We start from the raw sequence: 22,266 nt of genomic DNA, 5'->3' as shown, positions 1-22,266 counted from the left end.
TTACCACTTGATATAAACATCTGCCGAAACATAACTGCCCGAAGAGTGTTCTCCAAAAATGCATTGATATCTTTCCATGACTCCACAAACTCATTCATCTAATATCGATATACCTGTAGTCCAAACCCGTTGAAAAAGTGCGTTTCCTGAATCCACACTTTGAAGAAGTCAATGTCAATACCTAAACTCACCATTTACCAGATTAATACACTCTCGAAAATCATTCTGTCGAGATTCTTTCTCAAACTCTTTTATCTAACATCGATTTCCCTGTAGTACAATCCCGTCGAAGAAGTCCGTTTCGTCCATTGACTATGATTATGATTATATATGATTATCAGCCAATAAAGTCTCTATAATCATTACGTCGAAATTCTTCCTGCAAAGTACATTTATTATAGGAAATGACCGAATTTCAATGCATTAAAATATATACTTTTAACTTGTTCATTTATTGAGAGTTTATTTAAATTTAAATTTAGTGTTCATTATATCTTGACTATGGACTTAAGTTTTTATGTATTAGAAAAGAAATTTGATCATGTATGTGCGCTAATGCGTACCCGGCTGAACCTGGCCTACCGGAAATCTCCTGAATAACAAGGAGCTTTCCTCGGGCGACCCGTACTAAACCATAATGTTTATAGTTCTTTAGTAAATACAGTTAAAACTGTATTGCTCTAATATTTCTGAGGGATGAAATGTCCTGAGATCCCTATACTGTTTCCAAGCTTCCCAACTATGTGCACTCACTGACAATAACAGTGTCGAGTGTGACAATGGGTGGCATGTTGTTCTGAAAGTCTCATATCTATTAACCCTCCAACATCGGAAATACCGACTTTTTAATTGCGTTCGAAAAATTTCCGATGAACAAAACATCGCAACCTAATTTTTCTAGAATGTAATCAAGGCGTTCCTGGCCTCTTAATGAAAAAGCTCGCACAATGTAATGGCTCCAATCAACATGAATTACTGTCTGGGAGCTTAAGTACGCACATACACTTAAAAGGACTTTAATACAACTAAATATATACTTATCTACTTGATTAATTTCTAAAAAATTGCTAGATGTGTCTTTGGTTAATTGTGGGCATAACCATCAAATATACTAATATCGCCCACATTTAATGACTAGAAATGATTGTTAGACCTCTTTGACATACACATATACTAAAAACTATTAATATTACTAATACACGACTACACCGGTTATTGCTTTGGTTGACCGTAAGCTTGCTCAATCGACCTCGGTCGCAGCAGTTGTGTGCCAGCTTCTAAAGCCGCGATCGAACTTACACGTCCGGCCACGGCGGTCACATTGATGAGCGGCGCTGAAGCATCCGAAGCTCCATCAGCTCTGTTTACCGCTGGCGGTCAGGCAACAATATCATTGGCGCCATTATAGCCAAAGTAATTCAAATTGAACTCATCGCTGAAGAGCACCTCTTCGGCACCCACTTGATGTGACATTTGTATGCCCAATTCCAGTGGATCGATTTCGGTGACATAATACTGAGAGTTCGTTGTGTTGTGCGAATGTATGTATGAGCTGGACGCCAGATGTGTGGCGTTCGTGCTGCGCAGACCACTTTCGTGCACGGCGACATCCTTGTGTATGGGATTAAGGTAATCTTCTGGTGGTTAAAGAAGATAGAGTGTGAAAACAATGTAGTGCCCTTTCTGTTTTTACAGTCAAGCGCTACTACTTACCATTGTCCAGCAGCACATCGTGGTAGGTACTGATGATAGAGTTCACCGATTGCACCTCCACTTCGCGGTGAATACCGTTCAATATTTGACCGGCTGTCTTGCGTAGCTCCTCATCGCTCATCAGATCGTTGAAGGGCAACTCGTGCACCAAATGGTTACTCTCAAGCCTGTGATTGTTGTTGTCGTTGGAGTTGTTGCAATTTTGCGCACAGCCTTCGTCGCTGCTGTTGTTCAGCATTTCTCGTGCTATTGTGGCGGCTGCCACTTCTGCCTCATCGTAGATGCATGCTTGTTGTTGTTGTTGCTGCTGTTTTCGTTGTTGTTGTTGGCAATCTGGATGCGGCGAAGTGCAGCTCTGACGTTGCTGCATTTGCTGTTGATGCTGCTGCAGGCGTTCACGATTCATCGACTCCATTTTGAAGAAGAGATCCAGTCGTTGCTTCTTCTGTGAAATAAATGGGAAATTAAAGCTAGTTTTCGTATGTCGTGTGTAATGAGCGTGTCGTACGTGTTCCCAAGCCAGCACATTCTCTGCTGAATCTCCACTTGAGATTGTCCATAAGTGTCCGGCTCCCTGCGGTGCTTTGAGTCCTTTGCGGAAATGTGGATTGATGGAGAGGTTATGTCGTACTGAGTTTTTCCAACGATCATCGTTCGATTTATAGTATGGGAACCGATCACTGCAATGCAATTTGGAATTGTAAAGCGGTAAAGTGTTTATTATTTATTAAAATTTTGTTTTACATTTTTTATTTACTGGCATTCAAACACAAAACAAAAAACCAAAAAGATCTTTGATTGACGCTGTAAGGCTAAGGATTTCAGGACTAATTGCATATTGTTTTCGGAAAACTTTTAAAGGGTTGCTCCTTTTAATGTTTGTTATTTCCGCGGGGATATTTTATTTTTCGTTATATGTACATACAATTTTAGAGTGTTCCGGTTAGCTAATGAATTTTATGACCCACTTTTTCATCTCAGTACTTCCTTCGAATGTGTGTGTAAATTAAGCCGAGTGGCGATTTTACTTTAACTTCGGCAAAAGTGTTTAAACACATATTCAGAACATTTTATGCAACATTTTCAGCCCATTTATCATTATTTAAATTGGTATTACTGGGATTAGACTGGGATGGGATTACAATCGAAAAATAATGTATGCCATCAGCACACGTCTAATTGAAACAATTTGGTAAGACGCTACCTCCATTCATTATTTGATAAGGCGTTGGATGCCAAAGTACTCAGAACCAATACCATTTATTTCGGACCATATTCCATAAATACACAAACTTTCTCAAATACAACACAAACTTGGCCGAAGATTTTCTTCCCAATAGGGCTGTGTGATTGGAGTTGTCCAAAAATTGGATGGTTCTACAGGTTTTATTCGTTTCAAATGTTTATTGGTCAACAGGAAAACCAATAGGCATTTGAAACGAATAAAACGCTGACCGTTATTAGAAATATTTTAGTATTGCTCAGAAACTCTGATTGAACTCAACTTTTGAGGGTTTATAAGACTACGAAAACTCGATATGTACTCCATTGATATTGTTCTTCAATCAAATGTGTAGTCAGTAATTAGAAGCGCAAGTTAACAGACTTTTATTTACTTTTTCGAAAGGAGGAGTTTTAGATCCAGTCGATTTTTTGTTTTACAGACCCTCTGTAATGTAGGATAGAGTAACTCTTGAAGAAGTTTCACGGTTTGGCAATTTGGACAGAAGTTCCTCTTTAACTGACTTTCAGGCATTGCTTCGTCTATAGGCCTTTTGAAATACTGTTCAATAACCTGATATCCTTTAGATATATATACTTTAGATATATGTATATGGTGTACTTAATATCCATAAATTTGTTAGATGGATTCAATGACCTAACATGCACATATTGAAAAACTCTAAATCCAACAGTAATTATTTCGATTCTTTGGCCATCAATTACTTTGGACAGTTGAATTCCAAAGTTTTAATGAGTTTTGCGTCAAATAAATTAAAATGCTCCATTTTGTAAACCATTTATATAGTTTCATATGTAAATGTGTGTGTTATAACGGCTTTTGCTTGTGTTAGGCCACCCTGCGGTTGTCAATCAAAACAAAGTTAGCCACCATTGGCCAGCGTCACGAACAAAAACTCATCAAAACTTTGACCAGTGGCAATTAAAGTTGAGCCAACTTTTACATTGTTTCCGCATACGGAATTCCCTCCCATAACGTCATTTGCATACTTGTATATATACAAGTAACATTATACGAGTATGTAAGTATGGATATCAGTGCATATAACCCCAATCAGGTATGAAAGAACGTAGAGGGTTGCAAATGGTTAGCGTCATAAAGTGAGCCCATCAGGCGTTCGTTGTGGGGTTGGAAAAACCGGAAAGGACATCGTGTGCAATGCGCACACGCGGCTAATAGGTATGCAACAACAACAATTGCCATATATTGTAGTAAATAGCTTTGCATTGCGACCAACAACAACCATATTGCATGCAGCAAGCCACCCTTTTGTGGCATGTGAACAATTTAGGCCCCCTGTCAGCGCCGTTCTGGGCATTGGATGGTATGAAACGTGTGTCAAAGCTATGTCAGTGGTTTTGCTATACGATAGTAAATACAGATTTGCCTACATAGTTTAATTTCGAAAAATGGATGCCGTTTAATATTATTTTGGTGAAAAATACGAAATATTTAGTTTATACTTTCATTTATATAGATTTCTATAGACGCGGTCAAAGGCATTATCGCTCGAGCCGAAGTCATATTTCGGGTCGTAATAGGTTTCGTCATATTCTTAAACACCCGATAACCCTTTGTCACACATCCAGCAATCTATTTCACTTAAATTTCATACACCTGCAGGTATCAGCAAATTTCTAATTAAGAAAAAAGACATGATCGTCAGCGTGGGATCATCTCTATTAGAGGTCTGAGCATTTACTCTGACATATAAATGACATCTATGAAGTTTTGGTCAAAGTTGGAGTGGTTTCTTAGTAGCGAGCCTTAGTTTCTCGATTTCTATAAAGTTATATACTAATTAGGCATTACTTCCTCGAGTAGAGAGACATCATTATAATAGCTATAACAATGGGTCGTATTTTTTACATTCTTAAAGAATGGTTTTGAATTAAATTTGTGCATAACATGAGACAAAGCACTCCAACTTTTAAAGCAGAGAACTCCCCACTTCCACTCTCCCTTGAAAGACCAAGGGGGAAAAAAATGAGTCGCTCGTTTTTTAATGGTCTATCGTGAAATTGAACGGTGTTATAAACCGTTCAGCAGGAAAAGAAAAAAAATCGTTACCATAGGCGAATCACAAACAGGTGAAAAATACGCAGGAAAAGGGAGAATGACAATAGTGATTGGTAAGTTTTTATATGTCAGCCATGTCTAAACTCGTAAATTTTTAATGACCCTTCCGCTAGAAACTTTTCACCGACCAATCTTCATACAGCCCACAGCGAAAAAGGAATACCAAGTAATGTGGAACATTCGTTTAAATTTGTCATTCTACTTATATTTATTGTCGTGTAGCCCAAATTTCTGTTGCGCACTAAACGAGGGGCAGTTCCTCGTAAATTATGAAAATAAAGAAAAAACAAAAACAAAAGTAAAATATGGCGACTCACAGTTTTCTTGCACACTGACGTAGTGTGTGGGGAACGCTTTATTGGCGTTATGATTTACATAGCTACAACGGTAAATATGCCTTGCGTGCAGTTAATTATGAGCGCGGAACGCAAAGGATTCATGGTGGAGTGCCAGTGCGTTCATTCTGATTGTATTACTTGGAACAAGTAGCGAAATAGAGCTCCACCTACTCTTCTATAATCGTATTTTTGCATATTTGTATACTTGCATGTTCTTAGGTATGTGCATAGGCCTTTGACTGATTTGTATCGTTGTCTCGGTTTTGAGATGTTCGGCTTATTTATGAATAAGTTTGAAGGCTTCCGTTTTCGTTTCTTTTTTCTGAATAAACAGGGTGCTCCATAATGTGCGGGAAGTGTCTTAAGGAAATGCTACTACTTTTGTGCTTTTAGTGTGTACCTAGGTTTACGGTGACTTCCCTTGCATGTCTTCACAAAGAGTTGGATTAGTACGCCATCGATATCTGATGATAATTAGGGTTCTTCTCTTTTCTAGGAAACTTCCGGTACTCCGCCTTGCAGTTTTCTATTTTTTTTTTATTATTAGATAGTAAAATTCAAATATCGCTTCCAACTACTTTTGTAGGAAATTGAATGCTCTACAAAAAAGGTCTACAACGATTTTTTGGTAAACGTAACCGTTTAAAAGATATAAACAGTTGAAGTTTGATTATTTGAATGCACATTTTTTTTCTAAATAATTTTATACCACAATGAAAAAAATAAGTACAAATTGCAAAACTCAAAGTTTTGTAGGAAATTTACTGCCCTACAAATATGATCTCATATAATTTTTCGTTTAAGCTAAGCGTTTATGAGATATTCATCGTGAAACATCAATGTAAATGATGTACCCAACAAAAACAAATATCATCACAAAGTTCGTGTGACAAAAACGGTGTTTAACAGTGTTATTGGCAAGTTTCGACGTCATATTCATAAATCCAAGTCTCGTCACCAGTATTGATGCGTTAGCTGAATGTAAGCTTCTCAGCAACTTTTTATTAAGCATCATCTCTTACTATGCTGGCTAGTGACGGATCACTTGGAGGGGCATAAATAATTAAATGTGATCAGAATTTCTAAAAATTCCATTTCGGATCCGGATTCCATGTATGGATGGACAATTTTCCTTTTAATAAACCCCGTCATTGGGAGGTTAAAACTTGAAAATTTTGAATTTTTTGAGTACTAGAGTAACCTAACATATCCTGACTCATTCATATCATAGAAAGGAAATATGGGTCTCCTAAGATTTCGGCGTATGTCTTTTTTCATATAATATGTAAGACAGAAGTATGTAGTGTTTAATGACCTAAACTATGCCACACCCTGTATAAGTCGTGCCACTTACCCATTTATATCAAATATCATTTGCAGTAATCGATGGACGGAAGACGTCAGCCATTACACATATGTATGTACAAAGATACTTACATAGATGATACTCGTATTATCACTAGCTTATTGACGTGTGAGGGAGAATGGGACCAAGTCCAAATACTCTCGTTATAGGTAAAGAGTTTGTGTGATTGGCAAAAATAGAAGACATACACTGACACATTTCGATACAAAATCGCACTTGTCAATAATATTGATAGTCATCTATTTATATATGTATGTTATTATATAATATACTCATAAACAGGAAATACTTAATTTTTTGGTAAATTTAGTGTTGTGTATTTGAAGGATCCATTATTGGGCGTTGCAAAGGTGCAAATGCAATTCAATATACCTATGATATATATATTCATATATATATATATATATATATGTATATCGTAGTTAGTTGGTTTCGTACGTCAGTAGCAATGACAATAATGCCAATACATTTTCCATACAAAATAAATGGGATGTGCATTACGGCGAAATAAAATGCACGTACACTTATATTTCGCTGAAGGAATGCCTATTAAGAGTGAAAAATTGATTTGTGTGTATGTATGTATAGGTGTACATATTTTGCCAACCGAAATTTACATATAATCACTAAAAATCCATTATTTCTCCAACTCCGATGAAATGTTTATGACGGACGACTATACCCCGATCATCGCCACATACGGCGCTCAGCACGAATAGCTTTTGTTGCACACACACACACACACACGCTTACACTGTCCATCCCCTTTCGAAAGTTTTGCCGAGACTTTCGAATGACCTGGCCACTTGGCTGGGTTGCTGACGTTGGGCCCAGACATTGAAGAGCCGCCTGCTCGTTTGCTGTTTAGTGGTTGGTTGGTTGGCTGGTGGCTCGCCGGTCGGCTCGTGGGCCGTGGATGGTTGGTTTATTTGTTGGCTGACTGGCTAAATTGGTTGATAGGCCGTTTGCCGGCAGCCGACTACTGACTGGCTGGCTGCTTGGCTGATGATGGCTGGTTTTCGTGCCAGGCACGCCCCGGCACGGCCAACTACGCCAAAACCAATGCTTAATGCCGTTGATGGTTCCGAACAATTTTTTTTTTCAAGGTACATTTCGAGTTGTGCTGCGGAAAGCCAGTTCATAAATTTTATATAAATTCTTTCCTACGTAGTTTTTTTTTGCCTCATATCTATGTGGATGCGTGACTATAAACATATTAACAAGTACATTGGCGAGCCTATTGCTTACGATTTTGGTGAAGTCCGGGTGGCACGCAGGACATGGAGATGTGTGTGTGTGTATGTGTGTGTGTGTAATGACAATACTTGTAATAATTTATTCTACTGCAATTTGTTTTTGTCTTGTATTTATTTCTACTAGTTGTGTGTTTATGAAAGAATATTGTTATTGCTTTGACAGAAAGTTTTAATGGAATATTTCGTAGGTGAATTAAGAACTTATTAAATGCTATATATGGAAACAAGCAAATTTGTTCTTAGAGAAAACGAACTTATTATGGCCAGAGGCAAGAAAATAGTCACTTTTTTTCATACCGCAGTAGTTTAGCCTTACGGATTGACCACAGACTATCTTCTTAAATAAAATGGATGTAATACTTCTCTATATTCTCCTCTTCACCACAGCAGATGTTGAGATATTGCCTTTGAACCATATAAAGTCCAGAGTCGGTTACCTTCAGTAAAGAAGACCAGTTAGGATAGACGTGACTGAGAGAGGAAAGTTTACCATACTTTAATAGATGATGTTTAAAAATTTGACAGGCATGGGAATTCGATGGACTATTTTATGTAATATTATCTAACTGCTACTGTCGTTAAGTTGAAAACATAACAGTTTACAATCGCAATTTTGTGCTAAAATGATTCGGATCTCACGAGGCAACTTGAGCTTTACGTCCGCTAATGGTGGTATTTTGGGGCCAATATATAGAAAAGTTAGGTTAGGTAAACTAGCTGATCCTTGTGACAGAAGTCGCCACTGTCTTTTTGAACAGCTAAGAATGATAGTTTTTTCATCAACAGGACCCTAGTAACTCAGCATAGCGCCTTAAGCCTGTCACAAAATTGTTGAGGCGACTTATATAAATTCCGGCCAATCTGCCTGGTTCGTCAAAGCTGTGGCTACCGAGATGTTTCAACCTGAGTCTAGCGAAAACTGGACAGGTGGCAGCGAGCATAGTTCTTATCCTCACAGCATGAATATCTATAGGACAGTATCCAGTTAGAACATCCACAACTGCGACAAGATGAACCTTGCTAAGAGCGAGCAACTCAATAGTGCTCTTACGTTTCACTCTGGGCCAAAAAGATTGCGAACCCGCATATGAGCTAGCTGCTGATTAATGATTAAACGCTAAGATCTTGCGAGATCCATAAATCTAGAGGACAGAAAAACTCCCATTCGTTCCCGGCTTGATGATATTTGGGTAAATATGCCTTTCTTGCGAGTGCAACGGCTTTGCAGTTTCCCGCAATTCCGCTGTGAGTAGAATAATGAGGAGTTGGAAGAGTTTGAGAAAAAGTGCTGATCGAGAAGATAGGAGAAACGACACGCATCCAATGTGTGCCTGATGTAGCTTTTTATACCCTGTATAGGGTATATTAAGTTTGTCACGATGTTTATATCACGCAAAAGTAAAAGTTAGAGACTCTACAAAGTATATGTATATTCAAATGATCAGCGTCTGTCTGTCCGTCCATCTGTATATATACGAACTAGTCCCTCACTGTTTGAGATATTGATCTGAAATTTTGCACCCTTCCGTTTTTCACCAAAAAGCTGCTCATTTGTCGGAACGGCCGTTATCGAACCACTATATATAGCATATAGCTGCCATACAAACGATCGGAATCAAGTGCATATATGGAAAAATCTTACATTTGGGGAGATATTTTCACGAAATTTTGTATGGGTTATTGCTTAGGGCAATGGTGGAAGAAGAAATTGTTTAGATAGTCATCAGAGCATATGTTATAGCTGCTCTACAAACTGACCAATCAAAGTTGTTGTAAGGAATCTTTTGCCTTTGTGAAGGGTATTATAGTTTCGGTGCAAACGAAGTTAACGTTCTACTTTATTTTGAAAATTCGCTACAAAAAGTGTCTGGAATAATGAATTTTGTCGAAATGTGCAGAATGAATGGTCTACATATGAAGTTCGCCCAAGAAAGTGACAGTTGGTAAAATTTTTGCTATTGCAATCAAATAGTTTTCTGTCTCTGCATGTAGCGCTCTGATATGGTACTGATATGTCTGGTAGTTTGATAATAATTTTTCGAACATATTCTATAAGGTAGTATATGGTGTTTAAATGAAGGAAATGTATATTAACTTAGCTTTGATCGCGATTTCTCGACAAATATTGTTACATTGTACAGTTTATAATTTTCAATCTCCCTACTACAAGCATGTTTTGTTCTAGAAAGTCCATAAATAAATGTAAATGCATATACCATATACGTCTATATACTATATGGTATATGTAAATGCACGAACAAATTTTAAAGTTCTTCACAAAGTAGGTAAATTTCTCCTCTACTAATTGTTATTTGCTTAAAGCTGTCCGAGATTTCTGACAAACTTTTCGTCCTGCACATAATTCAAGGTTCCGTCATAAGTTTTCATAGTTTTTCCCCGTCTCATCATTATAGCGTTTTTTCCCCTCACTAAATGAAAGGAAATTAAAGTTGCGTGTTCATTGTCTATATTCCACGTGTTTATGCATGTGTGTGTATAGTTTTAAGTAGTAAACCATATATATGTACATAAATATGTATATATTTACAGAAATTGTACGTGGCGGCATAACTTTAACTATGTTTTACTCATAAAACTCGTAGGTAGTCAATAAAATTTTGCAAGGTATGAGCTGAAGTGAAGTTTAAGTGCGAGGGTGAAGAAGGGTTGAGAGTAAAGTTACCGTTAAATGTTTGTTATTATTATTTCATTAATCGTCGGCAAATATGTCTTGTGGGCTGTATTCAAATATTATTGAGGTTAGGTATGTATATATGTATACATATCTGTATATGAGTACGTATTACTTGACGAAGATGAAGTTTTAACAAACCTTTCGGAATATGTAAAAATTTCTTAGATTTTTATAGGTTATAAAAAATATGTATTTGCTTTAGTTTTTTCGCATCGTAGTATGAATCAAGTTGATACTTGATTAAAATTAATAGTGATAAGTATTTCGAATATTTTAACAAACATTATTACACCCTGAATAGGCTCCCTTTGTCTGTCCATCTGTACAAGTATATACCGGTCAGTTTTTGCGATGTCGATCTAAAAATTTTCACACTTCCTTTTCGCTTATTTGTCGAAATCACCAATTTGGGACTACTATATCATATAGCTGACAATAAACTGGCCGATCAAAATCAAGATAAAGTTCATTTTATACCCTTTTTTGCTATAAAAATAACCTGTGAAGTGTATTGGAGCTTAGGTGCAGCCAAAGTTAACGTTCTTTGTTGTATGCTAATAAAAAGTGGTATTACTAATGAAAATTTTGGTATCTGGTTTGGATTTGGTTGGAAGCATAAAAAAGATGAAATGAAGATGGGTTGAAACATACATTTCATTGGTGTTCATTGTGATTGTTTTCTTTATCGAAAGTTCTACTTTCGTGGTAACAAAACATGTTTTATATAATATATTATAAAACATTTCCCGGATTATATCTCCAGTATGCGACGTTAAATTAATATTTTTTTCACCAAGTCCTTGGTTGAAAATTGAACTGGAGCTTAGTAACAAGTGAGGATAAATTCTTATTATAACAAACTAAAACAAGCTTATATCGAAACAATTCATTAATTGCTTCAAAAACCCTCATACTAACTATAATTTATCCCATCTCAGCACACAGTGCACCATATAATTATAGGTTAAGGTGGGCGTAAAATGTTTCGTTTAACTTATGTTCAGCATTTAGGCATTTGTCATGAACATTTTTATATGCATCAAATATTATAATTCGAAGGGTGGTGCCTTATGAGATTCCTTTGAGGGCATTACTTCGATATGCGTGCTACGGTAATAAGTTGTGCACACACGCTCATGCAGAAATCTATATGTGCAAGCGGCACGTGACGCCGACTCCCACACTAAAAACACGAATTCTTCGTGTATGGTTGTGTGTGTGTGTGCTATATGCACCTTTTATACGCTTGAATGCTTTCGATCAGGTGCTGTCCATTACCGAAACGCCATCGAACAAGTTCGATATGGTGTAATGCACATGCTTTTCCAAATATTCCAACGGATATTGGCATTTTTTACTTTCGATTGAGTGCTGCATGGACTATATTTGTATTTGTATGTGGTTTCAGGTATTGCAGACCTTTCCGGTTAATTTAAATTTATGCATAATGCAAATGAACGGCAGTCACGAAAAGGGTGATAAATTTTCATAATCGATTATGTGTGCTTTCGAAGGCTTGGATGACATGCAGTTTTAGCTAATATGTTAACTTGAAAGATTTAGTTATATGATAGTACATGTTCAAGCTTGTACTATTAAGAATTTATTTTATTCTCACTAGTAGCGTACATCTAATTTATATGTTAGTTAGTTTTACCGTTTGCTGATGTGTAATTGTTTTAGTATTTTTTTAAAGAGTCCAGAGCAGTGATCTGTTTTGTATATCGAATATTGGGTTTTGATTTGGTAGATGACACTAACGAAAAAGTGACGCATTAAACGCCTGTAACAGGTGTAGAGGGCTTTCTCGCCTTCGCAAGGAAAATTACCTCGACAAAGCTCCTGGAGGCTATTTGTATTCAAGTGAAGTGATATGCAATACAGTCGGTTCAATGTACTAGGCCACGAAAGCCAGGCTCAGCGTTACTGTGGGCATGGTATTATACTTGATTTTTTTTACTGAACTCAGGTTTGATTGGGAATGCGATCAGGAAAAGGAGAAGCATGCGAAATTTTTGATTTCTGTTCCAACCAGCACATCCATTAACCTTCTAGAGGATAGCCAAGCGGCAATTTGGGCAATTTGTAGTGCATACACTACGTCTCACTGCGGTCGGTTACGTAAAGAGGCGATAAATAGACTCAACTCAGTAAAAATCATCTGAGTACTCAGTTATATAGGAATAGAAGGAGTCGAAAAGATAAAAAGTTAGGCCGCTCTGAAGGTGAATGGAATGCAATACTCTTAAGCTTCGTCAGTCCATTCAGTTTCTTTCAGCGTTACGTGAAGCAATAGACTCTAGAGGAACACCTCAGGTCTTGGAACACTAGCAACTCAGGGCATACCGCAAAAGTACTCTGGGATAGCGTTGGTGGACAGACCAGAAAGCTTCTACTTTTAAGTAAAGAACTAAGTAACATTGTAGGAGTCATCACAAGGGCACCTACCTCTGAGATTTCACCTTCAGAAACTTATTAAAGTGGAGTCGATAGAATGCAAATGCGGGGAATGATGAGACGCTGAAACATTACCTTTGCGAATAACCAGTCTTCGGCCAGTTGACACGGGATATCTTCCAATTTAAAAGATATTTTGTGAAATCCACTGCAATTCTGTATAGAACTTAATTGGTTACCCCTTCGGAACAAAATGGGCCTAATGATGGCTTAAGAGCGACCGCTTGCGGTCTGGCGCTCCTGCGTATCCGTTTTCAACCAATCAACGATCCACAAGAATTACGAATAAGTCAAAGTAGATTTTCAGCAGTTTCGCGAATATTCTCATGATTCGTTACATAGAGTCACCGAAGCTTTTCAAGTTATGACTATCCATGTAAATAAATCCTGAGAGAGGTTAATTCCTCTAGGCGTACTATATGATACTCCATAAAAGGTGGTTGTAAGAAGAGGGTTAAATTTTTGTACTTAAAAAGCTTAAAAATTCAGAGCTTGGTGGAGAAATAAATACAATATATACAAAAAAAAGGTGTAGTTTTGAATTGGAATTGGTCTATTGAAAGTCAGGGCCATTTTCTTCGTTTTCATCGAATATAAAGTATTGAGATCGAAATAGTCAATTACTAAGTGAAATTTTGGGCAAACCTACAAAAAATCGTCGCTCATCTTTTTTAAACATGATATTTTGCTCACTGTGTTTTTATTCCCGAAACTCAAGGAATTAGCAATGTCTCCATCGAAGCAATTACAAAAAATTGGACCATCATGTTCGAGGTATCAAGTTACAAATTGTCCCAATTTGAAGACGATAATAAATAATATAAATTTTCGCAAAAAAAGTGAAATATGAGAGTTTTATTACATATGCTTATGTATGCATTTATCAACCTACATACGCCAGGTATACTTACAGTTGAAAAACTTGTCTGCTTCAAAAATTCCTTAACCTTTTCGCTGTTTTCAAGTTAGACATACTTTTGTCTGGTAGTTGCAAAGTAAGTCTGTACATACTTTCGTTTTGTCTAATTACATCCGTTACATTTTTGTTTTCGAAATATTTCATCACTCACACTCTCTTAAATCTTTTGCTTACTTGAACGAATAGCTTGAAACAATGCATAGAATTTATACAAAATGGCGCCACATTTCATCTAACGGCGACTACACGAGTCTTTAGTGTGTGTATGTGTGTATTACATAAAAAGATTTATTTGCTGAATATTTATAAATGTAGAATTGTACTTACGATATCCATTGATATATTCCAGAAACCGTTAGTTCACCCTTATCCTCGAGGGCGTATTCAATGAGCTCCGTATACGTGAATGGTGGTTTCTTTGGCCTGGTTTTGTGTTGGCATATTGAAATAGCGCAGTGGGGGTGGGTTGGGGCGTTCCATTTAAGCGACGTTGGGAGTGGGAGTTGTTTAATACCACGTATCATTGTTGGTGGTTGAATTGTATGTGGTACAAAGAAGTTCGAGGAATAAAATGTGCGGGTACATGGAAAGGGTAAAATAGAAACATTATAGAGCATATGTATATGTATGTTGTTCTATACTTAAATTTGTTTTTATAACCGTAAATTGTTAAAATATGCTTCTAAAAATAATATATGTAACATATTTAATAAAGCAAATGGTTTGAATTGGTTATGGAAATATTAAACTGATAAAAACAAGTTTTTTACGAAGCCAGATAACTCCTGTAAACTTTTTAACTGTTTATTTCTAGGCTTCCTCTATGACTGAATGTTTGAGGTATTTAAGTTAAGATTTAGAAAGGCCGGAACAGTAAAACTAATTTGTCTTTTTCTGAAACCTGCCAAGACGTTGAACCTTACCAGATGGATGATAGGTTAATGACTAGTTAAAATTATAGGTTATTGACTAGTTAGTATCTATCTTTTACATATTATATTATAACGAAATATTGTTAGAAATCACATATTGATCTTAATTTGTAATTTTCATACTCTCTCTTTTTAGTTAGTTTAACATACTATTACACTATTAAATCCTTTCTGTAGGACAGACTGTAACGAGTCCCTTTTTAGAAACAAGGTAAAAAAACGTTTACTTTGGATGGGTGTATTTCATACAGCATTATAGGGTATAAAAAGATCTTTATCTAGATAATAACTATATGCTATAGTAGTCCGATCCGAGCAATTTGTTCGGAGATTGTAACGTTCCCTTCGACAATAATCTATGTCAAACTTTGTGAAGTTATTTTGTCAAATAAAAAAGTTTTCCACACAAGAACTTGATTTGGATCGGTCAGTTGGTATGGCAGCTATGTGCTATAGTGATCCGATAATGGCAATTTTGTAAATGTGCAGCTTATTGGGGAGTTAAGGACGTGTGATAAATTTTAGATCGATATCTCAAAAGTTGAGCGACGAGTTCGAGTATATATAGATGAACAGAGGGAGATGGATAAATCGGCTCAGATTGTCACGTTGACCATTTATATGCATAATAGGTATATACTTCAAAGGATCTCTGCCGTTTACTTCGGGGTGTTACAAACTTCGTGGCAAACTAAGTATACTCGGTTCAGGGTATAAACATATTCGTAAAAATTATGCTTTCACATAATTACTGTGTTTGTTTCATAGTTATGACGATATAGACCATACAATCGAGGATTTTAAAATTTTCATCCGCCAATATTGCGCCAACTTACGTTCTCTGTGGCGAGTTCTCGACTATAACATTTTCCGCGATCATCATATCGTTGCCATCCACCTCGGCTGTGACTTCCATAACAAGCTCTTCGAATTTTTTACCCGCCTTCGTAGTGCCCTTTGGCGAACGCATGTAGTCGTTCACGTTTTGTTGAATACCTGAGTATGGAGTTGAGGATTGTGGAGAGCAGGAATTCGATTTGTGGGAGGATGTAGGCGAGCACGAATTCCGGTGATGTGAACCGCTATTTAAAGCATTCGTGTGCGAATTATTATTGCTATTGCCACCCAAATCTGGCGAAAGGTGAGGAAATTCGTCGAATTTAAAATTTAATAACCAAGAGAGATTTCTGTCCTCAAAGTCAGCTTCTGTATCTGTTAGCGTTGTTGATTGTGCAAGAGTTGTTTGTTGATTCGGTTGCGTTTGTATGAGCTGACCACCTGTAGACAACGAACGGTATCTGCTAAGGCCCGTGTTTCCGTTTGGACTTGACACTTGCTTCTCAGGGACTAGAAACTGTGATGGATTGGGTACCTCCATTTGCTGTTGCTGTTGTAGTGGATGGGAATGCTCTTGATTTTGCTGTACAACGCTGAGTGTGCTCTCCTCGGCAGCCTTCAATGCGACCGTCGGATGCAGGTGTGCAATTTCGGTTTGCAAACCAGAATTATAACGGTGATCGAGTTCTAGCAAATCTGTGGCTTGCCAATTGCTACCATCATCATAGCTGGTATTCACGCAAACATTATTAGATGGTGTAACAAAGGTAGGCAATATTGAATCCGGACTGCCGTTGGTGGGTTGGTTCACCAAACTAGCGGTAACTGGCACAATCAAATTGGCATCGTAGGCGAAGAGATCGTTAATGAAAGAACTGCTGCCGGTTATCAGATTGAATGTAATATTGCTATTGTTGTTATTAGTATTATTATTGTTAATAATTTTATCATTATTATTGTTGTTGTTAATTGTAGTATTGTTGTTGTTTGTTGCACTGATGGCACTGGTGCTGACACAAATTTCGTTCTGTACATTTTCATCGGTTTGTATGGCATCTAAAAGCATCTGCGTCTCGTTGTGTGTGTGCTGATTGTAGATGTTGTAGTTGTTGGTGGCGTTGTTATTGTAACAGGCATTTGCATCGTTTATATCGCTGGCGGTTTCTTCTAGGTGACGCTTCTTCCAGGCCGGCGTTGTGCTCGGCGTGGAGTTGTGATAGTCAGCAGTGTTGCATTCCGGGACACCGACATTGGCGCTGCAGTCGCTTAAGTCACATTCGCTGTCAAATTTTCGTTTTAGAAAATTATATTCACAATGCGTCGGTGAGCTGCCATCGAGGCAGTTCGTGGACGCGGAATTTGCCGGCAACGAATTCGGCAAGTGACCACTAGGAGTTGCTGACATATTAACGATCATAACGCACCGAATTTGACACACACACGCACACGCCCTATTGAAGATTTGTAACTAATTTGTTTTTTTTTTTTTTACATAATAATTTCAGAAGTTTAGTGTCAATTAGTTAAGACAGTGCAGTAGTTACTTTAATTTATTTTCCTTTGAACTTTGTTTTTTGTTTGTTTTTTTGAAAAAGTACGTACACATATTTTTAATTAATTAGAATAAATTTTTTAATAGTTTGTATGTTCATATTCACATTTTTAACTTCATCATTTAGTGTTTTTGTTTTGTCATTGAAATTTTTTAGAGTTTTCGACTTAACATTTTCATATTTGTTTATATTTGATTTTTTGTTAAATTTAATTTTTTATACAACTTGTATTTATTTATGGTATTACGTATGGTTTATTACACTACTTATTATAGAGACCAATATTTTTTTTTAATAATGTTATTTATGTCTCTACTCTTGAGTTGTGTTAAAATCAAAATAATATAATATAATTTAAAATTGAAATAATCTAATATTTGCTAAATTTTGTTTTCAATTTCATATAACATAGAACTTTCCACTATAATATGTTGTGTTTTAATTTTTGTTAAACTTTTTAAACTTATTATTTATTTTTTTAAATAAAATTATTTACATTATTATTTATTATTTAATTTTGTTTAATAAAATTATTTACTAATTTTTTTTTATTAATTTTTGTACACTTAAACTGATTTAAAAATTGTTTGATATTATTTCATGTTTTTTTATATTTTATTTTGAACTTTCCACAAGTTTTTTTGTCTTCTTATCTTTTATTAAATATTTTAATTTTATTAATTTTGATTAATTTTCTTAATTTTTTTTTAAATTTTTTTGAAATTTTTTTAGCTTATACTAAAGGTCCGATTTTTTATATCCTCCATTTAGATGTACATTTCGATGCGCTAGTTCAACTCCGACTGAGCAATCTTTTGTCAGCTGTGCAATTTCGAATACTCGACTCGCAAAGCCGGAAAGGAATCGCATTGCTCATTACCCTTGCGCAGTCATGCAAGTACAAATTGGCTGAGAAGACGACGGCAATTTTCCTGCTCACAATTTTCGGTTTTAGGCTCTTACTTTTCACCTACCACAGAAATTTATGTATATACATATATATACATTTATGCATATATGTAACAGCCTATACACTTATGAAGGTGGTAGCACGAGTTGCACCGCATGCGTTCTGGTTGGCCGCTCTTTGGTCAGAATCAATTGTTGAGCAGCTATTCGAATATTAGAATATGAATACTACATATCGATATGCATACAAAGATACTCACGTATGGATATATATTATATATACATATGTATGTGTATGTATATAATAGCTTGGTATACTTGTCCTCCTGCCTAGAATTTTTCAGAGACAGGGTGTTAACCCGACCGCCTGTCAGCCAATTCACCTATTTTCACATTTTATTTTCATATGCATATATATAAGACATCTAAAAGTATGCATATATATGAGTATGTTTGCACGTATATAAATAAATGTGTATTTGACGGCGCTCAATGAAGCGTTTAATAGATGTGGAAAACGTTATTGCGCGTGTGCACCGGTTAGTGTGAAGGCGTTGAAAACTCGATGAGCAAAATATTGAGTGCGTCTCCTCAACATTCGCTCTAAAAAAAAAAACAAAAAACGTTAAAGGGATGATGCACGAAGTGACCATAAGGTGCGCGCACATGACAGCGCCAAATGGTGAACAGGTGCCGCAGCAAAATGGGATTTGACCATAAATAATTATAACCAACAGTAGCGGCTGGAATATATAATACTTGTATATATGCGTATATATAAATATATCATTAATTGCTAAAATGTTGCGATATGAAATAATCCTAATTTATAATAAAAATTAATATTTAAATCGCATTAATGGGTAATTATTTAAAGTTTAGTCATTTGCTTTAAATATATAGTACTGTAATCGATCCTATAAGAGGGTTTAGATCGTTGAGTAAGAGTCCTCGATATAACCCCGAAAATTTTCATTACCTACTTGGGCTTTGGTGTCATTAATTATCTAATTGAATACTTTAGGTATTACAGAGATCACCAGAATAAAGGAATGTGACTTTAAACTTTATTTACAACCACTTTTGTTTTCGGTATTAAACCTGTCGCTTCAAAAAAACGGAGGATATTTATATATTATATATTTCGACAAACCCATCTCCGGACATAAGCACCCAAATGAAAACTCGGTTCTTACTGAAGGATTTTATGGAAAATGAAAGGAACTAAGTTTAAGATCTACTTTTGGTATATTAAAAATATATAGATAAATGGATGTCAGTTTTACTCATCACTTTTGTATTACTGTCAAGAATATTTAAAAAGCTTATAAATGAGGGTATAGTGCCACATATTTTAACTTGAAAAAGTACACACTACAACGTCTAGCGTGACTGAATATAATATAATATATTCACCATAGATCTCTTCAGCAACCTTATTTGTCTTTATAATACTGAGAAGTAGTATAATGCAAAGTATTTTCATCATCTTTTATTAGACAAGAATCGCACATTTTGCACTAAGAGCTGCTTGGTAAGGATTAACTGCATTCTTAAAACTTCATTCCATTGCTCAAATTGATTAAAACAGTCGGTGCAGTAAAAAACCAAAATCCATACATAATTTGAGAGTCGCATCATCCCATCTTCAAGGCTTTATGACTATAACATGGCTATAGGACTCTCGTTCCTTTTTGCAGCGAACTAGCTTGGAATAGATCCTTTTGTATAGAAAAGTAAGCATTTTTGAGGAAAATTAAATTTTCCCAATTCTTAATAGAAATTTCAGCTTTATTCACACTAAATTTATATATAATTCACTAGAGTTTTATGTTGCATATATGTATCTTTACCTGTGGAAAAAAGAAGCTTTTTTAATGTAGAAATAATAAATAAATGAATAATTTGCACAATTTAGACATTCAAGTTTATAATCATCAAAACGTTTCGAGAAATATTTCACACATTCTTATCGTTTCTTAATGATAATGTTTCTTAAGTATTATAAATATTGTTGTGCTTTAAACAAATGGAAGGGGAAGTACCTCTCTATAAACCCTTAATTCATTTTTGATTGTCGTTTAATTAACAATTGAACACGAATGCAAAACAAAAAGCAGGTTCCAGCGGGATACCACACACTTAATTAAAAAAAAAAAATAACTTATATCTCAATTATGTCAGTTTTTCTTTTTTTGGAACGTCATTACAGTGATGTCTTATCAAGACACCGAGATCTATATAATATTTGCACTGTTAATTTGCGTATATTTTTTCAGAAGAATTAGTAGAATTCTATGGATCACTCACACACCGGAACTGGTTTCGAAAAATGACGTTTCACAAAGAATTAAATTCCTGCCTTAAACATACAAATGTATATATTTATACACTTGTGTAGTATTTAAAGAACTTTGCAAATTTCTCTCGTTCCGCAGAGAGCGCTGAGCAAGACTAGAAGCAATAATTGTCGCGTCAAAGTCGTGCATAAACAAGCTGATAATAAAACAGTGCCTCAAGTGACAGAAGAACGATCAGTTGTGCGGGAGACAGCTGAGCTATCGGAACGGTTAAAAGAAACGGCGACGTTTGGCAAAAGCTACGACTATACAAATAACTAACAAAGAAGTATTGAAATGAGAAATAGCGTGTTGCTTTTAGTGTTTGGCTTGATATTTTGCATTAATCATGCTTTGGCGGGTAAAACCGAATGTCCGCATATTAAATTGAAACGTCAGTGGGGCGGTAAACCGGCTAAGTCGCTCACCTATCAAGTGCGTCCAATACGTTATGTTATCATTCATCATACCGTCTCTGATGAGTGTAGTGAGTTTTTGACATGTGCATCGATTTTGCAGAATACACAAACCTATCATATGAATGATTTGGATTACGATGACATCGGTTATAAGTGAGTGTTTGTTTAGTTTACTGATTATCCTTCTTTCTGTTGATACGCCCACAAATTTTGAGGCATTGCTTGTTATGATCCCAATAAAAAAAAGAGGGACGTAATTAATACAAAAACTAGAAAAACCGAACTTGGTGTTGATCGGTCAGTATGTGTCGCAGCTATGTGCTATAGTGGTCCGATTTAAAAGTGTTTTCTGAGATTGTACCGCTGCCTTGAAGAATAACCCAAGCCGAATTTCGTGAAGATATCTTGTCGAATAAAAAAGTCATACATACAATGAACAATTTGTTTGGAGATTGTACCGTTACTTTGGTGAATATCTATGTCAAACTTCGTGAAGATATCTTGTCAAAGAGAAAGGTTTTTTATACAAGAACTTAATTTCAATTGGATCCACTCAGCTCGTCACGTTGATCATTTACTCGTATATATACATACATATTATAGGTTCTGCGTCGTTTCGCAACCTTTCGGGTGTTACTGACTATGTGTCAAACTTAGTTGAACAAGAACTCTTATCATTTAGATTAGCATGTGCCATTCTCCTAAATAAATATTTTCGCTTGCAGCTTTCTCATCGGCAATGATGGTATTGTTTATGAAGGCACTGGTTGGGGCGTTCGGGGCGCACACACCTATGGCTATAATATGAATGGCACCGGTATTGCTTTCATAGGAAATTATGCAGGTAATATATGGTGATAATTCACTTTTAATTACATTTTATTATAAATCTATTTTATAAAATGTCTACCTTCCCACAGAGAAGCTCCCATCGCGCTCTGCCTTAACTGCGGCTAAAAGGCTTCTGGCTTGTGGTGTCAAGGATGGTGAATTGGATCGTAATTATATACTCTTAGCTGCTTCGCAAGTTTTGAGTACTCAGAGTCCCGGCTTGATTTTATACAATGAAATACAAGACTGGGATCACTGGTCCTTAGTTCCGTAATTATATTTTAAAACGAAATTCAAATATAAGTTAATATTTCAAAATATTGTAAATCGGCATATGTGGATATTAAAAAATAAAAAATGTTATAGTATATATAATCAAA

General features: G+C 35.9%; 2 protein-coding genes across 5 annotated transcripts; one reads left to right on the top strand and one right to left on the bottom strand.

Moving 5' to 3' along the window:
• Nucleotides 1–323: 323 nt before the first annotated feature.
• fd3F (forkhead domain 3F) lies at nt 324–17,455 on the bottom strand. Of its 4 annotated transcripts, XR_004979336.2 has the most exons (6): nt 15,835–17,454; nt 14,394–14,489; nt 2,222–2,393; nt 1,714–2,158; nt 1,300–1,637; nt 329–379 (listed from the first exon to the last, which is right to left on the bottom strand). XR_004979336.2 is itself a non-coding variant. In XM_036376350.2 (5 exons), the coding sequence occupies exons 1-5, from the start codon at nt 17,250–17,252 to the stop codon at nt 363–365; spliced, it is 2,148 nt and encodes a 715-aa protein (XP_036232243.2). In that variant the 5' UTR covers nt 17,253–17,455; the 3' UTR covers nt 324–362. The 4 variants fall into 4 exon arrangements, 3 of the variants coding, with proteins under 3 accessions (XP_036232243.2, XP_069966482.1, XP_036232242.2); XM_036376350.2 differs by lacking the exon at nt 1,300–1,637 and having other exon boundaries at nt 324–379; nt 15,835–17,455; XM_070110381.1 differs by lacking the exon at nt 329–379 and having other exon boundaries at nt 946–1,634; nt 15,835–17,455.
• Nucleotides 17,456–20,747: 3,292 nt separating this feature from the next.
• PGRP-SA (Peptidoglycan recognition protein SA) lies at nt 20,748–22,266 on the top strand. The gene is made up of 3 exons (XM_036376357.2): nt 20,748–21,208; nt 21,781–21,899; nt 21,976–22,266. Exons 1-3 carry the CDS (start codon nt 20,934–20,936, stop codon nt 22,158–22,160), a joined length of 579 nt encoding a protein of 192 aa, XP_036232250.1. The 5' UTR covers nt 20,748–20,933; the 3' UTR covers nt 22,161–22,266.

The sequence above is a fragment of the Bactrocera oleae genome, chromosome 5 (genome assembly GCF_042242935.1).
Source record: "Bactrocera oleae isolate idBacOlea1 chromosome 5, idBacOlea1, whole genome shotgun sequence".
NCBI lineage: Eukaryota > Metazoa > Arthropoda > Insecta > Diptera > Tephritidae > Bactrocera > Bactrocera oleae.
The sequence above is the reverse complement of the archived record's forward strand: the minus strand, read 5'-3'. Positions and strand labels throughout refer to the sequence as shown.

Bases quoted from the DNA above. Each gene is read 5' to 3' on its own strand.
- PGRP-SA (XM_036376357.2), top strand. From the start codon at position 20,934: ATGAGAAATAGCGTGTTGCTTTTAGTGTTTGGCTTGATATTTTGCATT. The intron at 21,209-21,780 runs GTGAGTGTTTGT...TTTCGCTTGCAG, and splicing joins TACGATGACATCGGTTATAA to CTTTCTCATCGGCAATGATG. The intron at 21,900-21,975 runs GTAATATATGGT...ACCTTCCCACAG, and splicing joins TTTCATAGGAAATTATGCAG to AGAAGCTCCCATCGCGCTCT.
- fd3F (XM_036376349.2), bottom strand. From the start codon at position 17,252: ATGATCGTTAATATGTCAGCAACTCCTAGTGGTCACTTGCCGAATTCG. The intron at 14,490-15,834 runs GTAAGTTGGCGC...ACACAAAACCAG, and splicing joins GAGAACTCGCCACAGAGAAC to GCCAAAGAAACCACCATTCA. The intron at 1,638-1,713 runs GTAAGTAGTAGC...TTTAACCACCAG, and splicing joins CGATGTGCTGCTGGACAATG to AAGATTACCTTAATCCCATA.